Source organism: Aplysia californica, unplaced genomic scaffold (assembly GCF_000002075.1).
Source record: "Aplysia californica isolate F4 #8 unplaced genomic scaffold, AplCal3.0 scaffold00006, whole genome shotgun sequence".
In the NCBI taxonomy this organism is placed as follows: Eukaryota; Metazoa; Mollusca; class Gastropoda; order Aplysiida; family Aplysiidae; genus Aplysia; species Aplysia californica.
The window spans coordinates 1,126,621-1,138,517 of record NW_004797276.1 but is presented as its reverse complement, the minus strand read 5'-3'; the positions used below and the strand labels follow the sequence as shown (position 1 = coordinate 1,138,517).

Below are 11,897 nucleotides of genomic sequence, written 5' to 3'. Positions count from 1 at the left end.
ATAGATAGATAGATAGACAGACAGACAGATAGATAGATAGATAGACAGACAGACAGATAGATAGATAGAAAGATAGATAGATAGATAGATATGTCATACCTGAACCACCATCATGTGCATTATTAGTATTGCCGGGCATTCTCTATAGAGCAACAGCGTTCTGTAATACAAATAAGAATAAAATAAAAGAAACATTTTGAGCTTTGACTCATATATAGAAAGCTGACGCTAAAAGAACGCATTCAGGAGGAGTATAAAAATCCAGCAACATTCTAGTGCTCAACATATTGCTTTAGAGGGCTGGTGAATAAACATAGTCCACCAATCTCCCAGAAGTACAAGGCTGCAAGCCCCAATTGAAGAAACATGTCACAATTTTATTTTTCTGATGTTTGGATAGCATTTCTCCCCTCCCCACCTTCTGTAATGTCTTCTATTTCGTTGCTGGCATCCACCAGTAGACTGATGTCCTAGGCTAACAAAACACAAAAGAAAGTCTATTAATCAAAATAAAATGTAGGTGGATTCTGACCCTGCCTGCCAAGTCCAAACCGGGCTGAAGAGTGTACACCATCCCAGCAGAAAGACGGAGATACACGATAAAAATCTAAACAAACACGGGAACAGAACTTGTGTCTCCTGCGTGTCATAGCGAAGCGCCTAACCGCTACACCACACACGCTGGTAGAAGATCTTTGCACAGGATGCTTTTAACCGCAGTCTGTGGTGTGATCGCAATGCTCTTTACCTAGCACTCGGTAGACAATATGACCTAGAGTTCTGGCTTACCCTGTGAGTAGCTTACAGTAATATTCTCTTCGAACTACACCTTAATAAATGATCTCAGAACAATATTAGGTCAAAGGTCAAACATGCTTCACCGCGGGGGTCAATGAACAAAAAATCTTCTGTCGTTTACATGGAATAGATAAAAGAGAGGGCAGAGAGAACCTCGTAGTACTGGAAAAGTTGTAGATCTATGTTTCTCCTACCAAACTATTTCGCTTAGCTTTCGGATTAAAAAAACAACAAATTTTATACTGATCTCAATGTCAGATGAAATTGAGCAGGTCAACTTGGAGAAACTTGGAAGTTCCGTGTGATAGATAGATAGATAGATAGATAGAATACTGATCTCAATGTCAGATGAAATTGAGCAGGTCAACTTGGAGAAACTTGGAAGTTCCGTGTGATAAAGTTGTGCATGGAGAAAAAAACACCGCATTTGCCATTGTACCTCGATCGAAATTTGACCATTTAAGGTCAGCGGACTAGGCAAAGTTCAAAATTAGCTTCTAACCAAAGTTGATGAAAGTGTGGTCAGTAACATATGTAATATTATTACAAAAGTGTCACTTTATACAGCTGTCTTTAAGGCACTGGACAGTGCGTTTGTAAGGGAAAAATAAACCGTAAAGTTTTGCACATTTTTTAGAAACTATATTCAACCATCCCTTTTTCAGCTCTGGGAAGCAGAATGCAGGTTTAAAACCAGAAGAAGAATGAAACTTTAAAACTAATACAAAACTAAATTTAGTGTTTCTGTTTAAGGCGCTACCAACACATATTTTCTAAAAGCACTCATGAGTTATCTCAGCACTACTCCAACAGAAAATCTGGATCTCGACTTACCTGAAAATTTTTTCTCTTTGAAGGGTGATGCAAAAATCCGTATAAAGACCAGCAGTTACTTCCACTGGGACAGCGGTTGTTCTTGCACAAACAAAATAGGCAGAGTTGACGCGGACACCTTAGACAGTAATTAAATCAGCTCTACTGGTACTTACTCGCCAATCTGGTGTTGCCCACGACTCGAAAACAGAAGACTGAGATTATCTCTTTCAAAACCGGCCTCCCATTTGCATCCCAAATCAAGAAAAAACCAAGCGCGCTTCTACTTTAATTCATTCTGCTCTTGAAACAGTATACCCGAGCCCAACGCTGTCTGAAATGCACCGGATGGAGGATAATTCTTTTCCCCATACGCACAAGTTGTGAGGCCGAATATGTAAGGGGAAGATTTCTCACAGAGCCCGACGTTGGTTCCCTACCAGCTCGCATAAAACCATATAGATGGTCACTAAGGGAAAAAAGGCGTACAAACAATTTACTCAGCCTCAGATTTGTTTTTGAATAAGTGACATCTAAGCATGGATTTAAGCATGCTGTGGTGATTTTCAAACTAAGCATGATTTTTGTACCTGTAGTGATAGGAAAAACAAGACATTCTTTCTCTTATCAACCTGAGAGATGGCAAATGACTTCATGTGAGCAGTAGATGAAACAACAAAATGTCAGACATTACTTTCGGATGAAAACTGATGGAGAATCCCTCCTCTAGAGAATATACATAAACATGCTGCAGGTCGTCCTTAACCATCAATGCGAGGAAGTTCTTACATCGAAGATCCATCACAATCTCACTGAGTCGATGGCCAAATGTTATTTCGTTTAACCAAATCAGTTGAAACGCTCTTTGCAGGTTAAACATTTTTCAAAACAAATTTAAGATAGTTAATTCTAAATGATTCAATGAACGGAATTATAAGATTGTCATCGTGTGTAAAAATTGGACGAGTCGTCGATACCATTTCGTACAAAGTGTCTGTCTAGAAACGAATTTTTCTTCAGTGCCCGTTTTCATATACATACTTTTTTTCATTTATCAACGTGTCATTACTCGTTTTTCCCCCCGAAAGAGAAGAAGCATGTAAACACTCCAACGAATGCGGGGCTTTACGGCACTTCAACACAAACAGGTCATATATGTGATGAAAATAAAAGTGTTACTAGAAAGTAATGTACGAAGAAAAGAAGGAGGAGAAGACAAGATATTCAGATCTTTGACTGGAAAGAAGGAGCAAACTTTACTGGGGCACCCTCACAGAGACAAGTTGTCGGTAATGATCATTGCCTGCAACAGGGAGAAACCAACTGATGATAAAACAAGTGGCAAGCGCAATTTACCGTGTTTTGATGCTTAACTAGAATATGATATTAGAGTTAACATTTTCAAACAACCATGACTCAAGTCGAATGACGTAAATGAAGCTGTAAAAGTAGCATCCATGTGCTCAGGATAGAATTCTCGAAATCTACTTCGCGGTTCCCAATGACTTGCTTTTTCTCTGCTATCCGAACTGTTGAACTTTGACACTAACCTGTAGAGTAGTCATTGCAGACTGCATAGAGGCAATAGTCATACTCTAGAAAGTTTTTTTTACATTATGCCCCACAAGTGTATACTATATGCAGAAGGCTGTGAGATAGTATTGTATTACAATATGCACATTTTCAACTACGCCAGTTGCCTTTCTATTGTATCGAATATTATTTCGTCTTTTAAGTATCTTGGTTATGGCGAGCATAAAATATTCTGTAACGCTCCTGAAATATATCTACAAGATGTCCCAAAAGTGGAGCACTATCTTGGAATACATAAAAAAAACCCAAGCTAGCTTGATATTGGTATATAAATATGCTCAAATTGAGCTCCCTCAGAAACAAAACAAGCACTGAATTTCTCAAAAAGCCGGGGTTTTTTTATTTTTTACATGGCTAGGTGTTTCGCGTGTGGTCATTTAGCACACTTTGGTTATTTCATCCTTCAAATAGTTAATTTATGTGAATAAAAAAGCCGTCAGGATGGTGGGCGACTTTTGGGATGCAAATTATAGACAAAACCGCCAACTAGACTTATATATTATATATATATGTGTGTGTGTGTGTGTGTGTGTGTGTGTGTGTGTGTGTGTGTGTGTGTGTGTGTGTGTGTGTGTGTGTGTAGATAAAAATCCGCTACACAGAAATACAGAAATACTGTACATACATTATGATACTGATAACAGTAATCCAGCGCTGCCCCAGGCCCCAAATTCCAGTGAATTTCTATATTATATAATATTCTCTTTTGGTCCCGACTGAGACAGAAGAGAGGGTGGATGATGACTATATAGTCCTTGCCTTATTCTCACATCACACACTTAAACAATGAGCACGCGCACACATCCACACAATACACAACACAAACACACACAACACAAACACACACACACACACACACACACACACACACACACACACACACATGCACACACACACGAACAATGAAGGGTTCACAAACACATTGTCATCCCAAGCTTATATCTAACACCAATCAAACGAAATGAAAACAAAAATTGGAAAGAGGGGGGAGGGGATCCTGATAGCTATTAACAAGTCGTCTCCAACAATTAGGCTGTGAACGCTAGAAACATTAGTGGCTAGAAAACTTATTTGGATGAGTCTGGAGCGTGGAGTGTGAATGAGCACTTTCCCAACAAAATTCTACTGAACACCTCGTAAGTTCAATGTGGGATAAGAAAACTTCGCATTCGCTTCTGAAGACTCAGATTCATCGCGACTTAGATTGCCCATCGGACCCCAGCATTCTAAACTTATAGTGACATAAACACGAAAAATGAACGATATAATTTGAAAAGGAAAGTGAGAAGTGGGTACAAACCGGAGAGTTTGAAAGAAAGGGACATAGACAATGATGAGACAGAATTAAACAGATTTTTATGAGAAAATTAAACCGAGCTGAAACAGGGTACAGTGTTAGATAGATCATTTGTGACTCATTGGATATAACATCTATCATGTCGTTGTTTCTCAAATGCAATTAATTTTCCTTCGTAGTCCAAAAACTCTGGAAAGGAGGGCGGAGAAGTGGAGGGGGATATCCTGTACTTTAAGTTTAGAAAAATTAAAAATGAGATTATACGTATTTATGTTAGAACTCACTTTTTTTAAAACTCCATTTAAAAGAACGGACGTAAACGTTAACGACATTTGGACAGTGCTTCAATCGCAGGCTTTCACATACCCCTGTCACAGTAATACATATTCGTTGAATTTTGGTCACGATTACAAGTCAAAATAGGCTTGGCACAAGGTGGACCCTCGTCAATATTTTAGGCGCAAGTGCTTGATACAACTCTGCAACATGTTTGAGGTTAAGAAATAAGCTTGATCTAAGTCATATTGTCCAACTAATTTGCAAAGTATAACAAAGTAAACAATAACATTTATTCTTTTTTTTATTTCAAGAGGAACATAATATGCCTTTCGTACTAAAATTTACAAAACCAAAAAGAAACGGTGACTATCATCAGTATTTTGTCTAAGTTGTAAGTTTGACTCTCGATGTACAAGGTAACTTATTAATTTAAATTTTGTTTTATAAACTTTCAATTAACCCTCATTTTTGGGACCTTTACTGCAGCCACAAAAGGATATAGCGATCCTCTTTGCACCTATACTCTGTTTTTTTTTTCAACAGTCTACTAATTTTGCAGGTTTTATGAAATTCAAATAAAAAAGGGCAATACAAAAAATCAAAGTTCATCAAAATGGTGGCGGTCTCGATCGCACAAAGTCTCGAGTTAAAAAAAAAAATCACAAGAAGACCGGAGAGAACAAAAACATGGAGACCTATTGCTTTTTTGTTTCACCATATCAATAGTCAGAACGAATATCAATGTTAAATTATGCACATAGAAAAGAATCCATCCAACATGCTACAAGTATGTAAACCGGAGACGACACGAGAAAGGAAAATACACATACCAAACATCTGACATCAGACACTCGAGGGAAGATTTATATTAAACGAAACACTTGCTGGGCGTTGCTTCCTTTTGTAATCTTGGAACATTTCGGTTGACAGATAGATCTAGAAGGGATTTTCAATATGTTATGGGGAAAGGCGTGAATAGTAAAAGGCAAAAAAAGTGTGTAGACAAGTAAGGATTAACCAAAAAAACACACACACCCCACAGTGAGAAACCGGAATTACAATGAATTGCGCACTTTCGTCCATTAATGATGGCATAAAATAAATTCCCCGACACCGGTGCGACATAGCCTACTACAACACAAGAATATAGTGAAACGTAGACATAACGACTGGGACAGGTACGGAGGGGGAAGAGGAAAAAAGCAGAAAAGGACTGTATTTGTAATCGGAAAAAACCCTCAGGAAAACATCAAAACGTTGAGAATAAACAATCAAAGTGGATTTACCTCGACGATAAAACAACAATAATGACATATATTGAGGGCAGTACATCGACGACTCCTCATAGATCTATCTCAAAATTGTTTTATGGTGAACAGAGGGCTTACATATACAAAAACCTAAAAAGCTGACACAATCCCATATTTACATGCTGTGACACTCATGGGTTATAAGTAAAGGGCAAAATAATGTTTTGGTTTGTGTATATGAATGTGCGTGTGTGTGTGTGTGTGTGTGTGTGTGTGTGTGTGTGTGTGTGTGTGTGTGTGTGTGTGTGTGTGTGTGTGTGTGTGTGTGTGTGTGTGTGTGTGTGTGTGAAAAAAAGGGGGGGGGGGAGGGGTGTCGACATCTGAAACTTAAATAAACTCCCCCGTACCAATATAGCAGAAATGACTTAAAAGTGCATGCATTTATTTTTTGCGTTGGGTACGTTGTAGTCTGTAGCAAGGTCTTTTGAGTGCCATCAGCTGATGATGGTTGCCTTGCTCCATGACCCTTCCGGCCTCAATCACAGCTATCATAAATGCGCCTTTGATGGTGCTCAGCCGGTGGGCAATGGTGATGCACATACGCCGTGTGCACACTTTATCTAATGCGGGGTGCCCACTACCCGTATAAAGCTTCATGCACGATCTGGGGTATATAATAATATTTTGAGAATATACAAACATGTTCACAGAGACTACCACATAAAATCAGGTTGGAGTTTGATCGCATGTTATTGAACAAAAACTTTGATTATTCGTTATGAAGATTGTATTCACTCCATATCCTGGGTCAGATTTCTTCTTCAATGAGCCACCCATTAGATATAACATGAATTTGTTTTCTGTAGCTCTCAATAGTTTTCGCTGCACTTTGTACTTTGGGTCCTATTCACTTTAAGTCCTGACTCAATAGTCCCAAAAAGTATGAGGTTATATACTTGCTCTACTTCCAGCTATGTAAGAGTACATGTTTTTGTCACATGCTAAATTATATTTAATTAAGAAACACAAATTAAGGTCAAAAGTTAAAGATATCAAAGTGCGTGTTTTGACAAATAATTTCTTCTGGTTTTACAAAAACGCACAATATTTTTGTGAAGGGAAAGTATCATTTGTTTCACAAGAACGTCTTGTATTTAGAAAACGCATTTCTTTCCCTTTACCTATTTCAGATAGCTGGAAAGTGAATCAATCTTGTTTGGTGGCTCGGTGGTCGAACGAGTTGCCTTTTTTTTGCAATTTTTATCAGAGACTTATCCTTTTCATGAAAGTAAGAAGCATGCAGTCGGGTTTAAGGGTTTTATTAATTCGAAATAGAACCTTGCTAAAAGATCCACCCGAAAGAGAGCTGAAATAAAGATGTAAACATAACGACGTCATGTTTTTGCTCTTTGTTCAGATGGAGGTTTAAGGCATTATACAAGATGATGGTGTGCGATGGTGACAGTGGTGGTGGATTGATGTGCGCTCCTGCTGTTGTTGGATGTATTAACTGACCGATGTCGAGATGCCAATGATGAGGACTCTGACGACGAAAACGATGACGATGCCGCAGCTGCTGCTGCTGCTGATGATGATAGTGATGATGAGGATGGTGATGGTAGGAGGAGAGTTATGATGATGATGATAATGATGATGATGATCTATTTGTCTATCTATCCATCCATCCATCAATCCATCCATCCATCTATCTGTCTATCTATTGATCTACCCATTTGTTTGTCTGTCTGTATGTCTGTCTATCTATCTATACATTCTGTAAATAAAGAGCGCAATGTTTATCTATGAAAACAACAATAATTAAAATACATTATAAAAGAGAAATCAGGTTAATTAACAGGGAGGTAAAATAGAGCAAAAGAAGGAGGGGTGGGGGTGGGCATTGGGGATAGGGAAACACCAAGAAAATTTCCTTAAAAGGTTAAATCTGAACGTTTGAGCAATTGTCACTTGTTCTGATGCCAAGTGATAATAAATGCCTTTCTTTACCAGCCGCTCGTCATGGGTGCCTTATTCTGCCACTCGACCTTTATCAAAACTCACAATGACGTAGACCTTACCCAACACAAGTACATAATATTTTATGCACAACGACATCGCTCTCTGCATCCAGCGCGGACATGGCTTCGTCAAGTAACAAGATCTTGGGATTCTTCACCAGGGCTCGAACAATGGCCAGCTAGCTGCTTCTGACCACCACAAAGCTGTACGCCTCTCTCCCCAACGTGAGCGTCAAATTTCTGAGTAAAGGGATAAAGGAGGATGAATTAGTTAGGATTTCCTGTTATACAAGTTTTAAATAAAACGTCAACGGAAAAAAATATGTTGAATTAGTAGAGCAATCGTCAAAAGCATATTTAATTAAAAAAAAAACCTATCCACATGGTGACATGGTATGGGTTAAACGCCCCTATCAACACTATTAGGTTATTTGAGAGGCGGGGCTTCCCAGTTTAACGTCCGTCTCCGAAAGGACCGAGCCAAGTGGGAAATTCGTGTAAAGTGCCTTTCCCAAGGACACAACGTCGGACCGAGCTGAGGCTCGAACCCCTGAACCTGCAATCTCACGATTACGAGTCCGGTAGCCTAACAACTAGGCTACCGACTCCACTCAAAACCTATCCCTTCCTGTCTGTTTCGAAAAAGTTTATTATGGAGACACAATGTGGCAAAGTGTGGACTGCACATTCACATCTGAAATCGAATCTGAGTCCAGGGAGAGCACTAGTATTTGTTCATTTCTAGTCCAGACAAATATCACTTTTCTAATCAAACAAGTTTAGGTACAAACAGCGTGGCCTGAAAGGTAGAAGTCAATTCTACGTAAAACACGTGCTATTAACGTTAGCCAGCATAATTTGTAGATGAGGTCAAGATTAATGATAAAAAAACAACACTTTGATTTTCTTGAGCATAGTGCAAATGAGAGTTTGCATATCTCATGAGGCACGCTTAAGTGTGTAATGACGATCAAGACTTAAATTTTTAAAAATACAAGTTAGCTGTTTCCCTTTGAATTATATAGGACTTCTATAGAATTCATCTGAATTTCATCGGAAGGGAAAAACGTACAAAAATCAGCTTTTTATGAGGATCAGCTGTGGATGATTTGAATTAACAAAAGTATATTATTTCTAAAAAATTCAAAAATTGACAAGAGGTCTTACATAATATCAGGCATGCTCTTGATGAAGTCGAAAGCATTGGCCTTTTTGGCTACCTCATTCCCAGAAAATACCCCCCCCCCCGATCCTCAGAAGTTAAAGCCTCCCATCCTCAGAAGATACCCCTCCCATCCTCAGAAGATACCCCTCCCCTCCCCCCAATCCTCAGAAGATAAACCATACCATCCCAAAGGATGAGCCCTCCCATCCCCAGCAGATAATCCCTCCGACACTCAATAGATGAACATCCTCAGAAAATACCTCTCCCTCATCCGGATCGTAGAAGCAAAGCAACAGTTGCATCACGGTGCTCTTGCCATAGCCGCTGGGACCCACAAATGCCACTGTTTGACCCGGCTTGACGTTCAGGTCAAGGCAACGTAGAACTTGCCAAGAACAAGGAAAAGAAAAGGTAATGGATGACGTTTTAGAATACCGTCGAGATTGTCAAAGACGGTCACTTATTGCAACACAAAACCAAGAACAAAAGAAAGGATATTATATATTAGTATATATATATATATATATATATATATATATATATATATATATATATACAGTCGATCCTGCCCTGACGGCCACCTCTATAAGACGGCCACCTGTACAAACGGTCGCTTTCCATTTCCCCCCTTGCGTTTTTTCTATATAATTTAACTGTGTAAAACGGGCACCTGTCCAACGCGGCCGCGGCCACCATATTTTAACACACAATCCATATCACACTAAGAAATAACACCTGTCTTAGACGGCCACCTTAGTGACTCCATTTCGTTTAGTCATAAATTGTGCATTGGCCCCTGGCGTTGTGGGCGAGCCGTCATAATTCAATCCCCTGTCGTTGTTGTTAGGTAGTCCCTCCAACCGATCATGTTGGCCCCTCCCACTGTTGACCAATAGCTACCAATTTTCAGCTGTTGGTGAGGTAAGCGTGTGATCCCTCATAACCCATAAGCCCCGCCCAGAACTTAAACACAAATCGTAAGTGAGATGAGTGGTCACTGTTTACCCAGTCTGTAACAAAGTAACAAAGGACGTCAACATGAACTTGTGACAGAAACGTCGCTCGTTCTCCGAGTGGTGGCTACACATGAGTTTGTTTTAACATGGCACTCGGTCTTCCTCGTCTGATACATTTCGTTTTATTGTCACCCTTGTGCGAAATCAGCAACAAAATAAAAATTACAAACAAAATACAAACCACCACCACCAACAACAACAAAGACAACAACAATGCGGCTACTTTCGATTGGGACCTCTGAGAAGAATGATTTGTTTTCTTCATCATGATCAGTCCTGCGTATGACGGTCACCTGTCTTATACGGCCACTTTTCTCCTTGGCAATGGGTGGCCGTCTTACACAGGTTTGACTGTATATATATACATATATGTCTATACAGAGAGACAGAGAGAGACAGAGATCCCAGAAAAAAATATTGTCCTTATACCTTAATACCTCTACTCTTCGGCACGTATATGATCTAATTGTGTTGCATATGCCATAAAAGTCTTACTGAAACAGAAAACAACAAAATGAGAGGCATTATTGATCAAATGTTTTACATTTTTGGGGGCTTAACACTTGTTTGTTAATAAAAAAGCACATTTCTTTGTGGACTGCACTGAAAAACGTTGATACAAGGAACAAAACGTAATTTTTTTTCCAAAGACTCTTAGGCTATGGAAGTAATTTTTTTTTCCAAAGACTCTTAGGCTTTGGAAGTCACAACAATTTGGTGGCTATTTACTCTCTCTTTTTACCCCTGAAACCAGTTGACTCCCTCCTCCTTCCAACACAATATCCGAACTTCTATTCAAGACAGATGAGTATTTTTGCAATAAAAGCAAGGCAGATGAACATGCTTTAATACGATGATACCAATAACTCCAGTTGCCCAAAAATTGACAAGCACTTGATTCTACCACATCGTGACAGAATATGAATTATATTTCGGCAGAGTTGCTACCAAAATTGTCGACATCGTTTTTCAGCCTAGCACCGTTTAGATGGATGAAGGGTACACTCCTCACTCTTCGTAGGCTGTTTTGCCCTACAGTTCAAGAGTTCAATGTTGAAGTTCCTGATACGGATGGGGTGAACACTACTCGAACAAGTTTTAATGTTTTATTTGTAGAGGAATAAACAGTCTTATATTATTATTTTGTTGTTTTCTTAAAGGAGGGGGTGGGGGGGTTGCACTCCCAAAGTCCCGATTCGGCTCAAAATGATAGGCTTTGAGGTGTAGGCATTTTTAGCTTTCTCAGCTTCTCCTACAACTATTTCATAGCATAAGAACCGCTAAAAAAACGTATTTCTTCCCAAACCGGGCATGTTTGTCACCACCATTTCCTCATAAAGTAAATTTTTTTTTCTTTATCGGTCGTTTTCTCAAAACACGACTTTTCTCTATACTTTTTAAAATAACTCCACCATTTTTTATTCAACCTTCATGAAATTTTCACAGAATGAAGAGAAGATGTAATACTGAATATTAAAAATTGTCTGTTGAATTTCTAATACATGGAATAGATTTTTGTTGGTGGTGTCTGGAGTGTGGATTTTCACGGACTTTTTGCAAACTTGAATGCCACCTTAGGAAAAAAACCTCATTAAAAATTGTCTAATTCATTTAGCAAAAAAACAACAGAAATTTTTTAGATCGATTGGTTGTTAATACGCAAGCAAA

General features: G+C 38.9%; 1 protein-coding gene across 1 annotated transcript in view; it reads right to left on the bottom strand.

Annotated features, from left to right (window-relative positions):
* The window catches only part of LOC101855916 (ATP-dependent translocase ABCB1), a 38,288-nt gene extending 26,746 nt beyond the window's left edge, over nt 1-11,542 (bottom strand). Inside the window, exons 1-2 of the mRNA XM_035969232.1 lie at nt 11,536-11,542; nt 9,474-9,598 (exon numbers count right to left, since the gene is read on the bottom strand). Of these exons, the coding sequence (XP_035825125.1) occupies nt 9,474-9,598; nt 11,536-11,542 (132 nt within the window). The remainder of the gene's footprint in view (nt 1-9,473; nt 9,599-11,535) is intronic.
* Between the last annotated feature and the right edge of the window lie 355 nt (nt 11,543-11,897).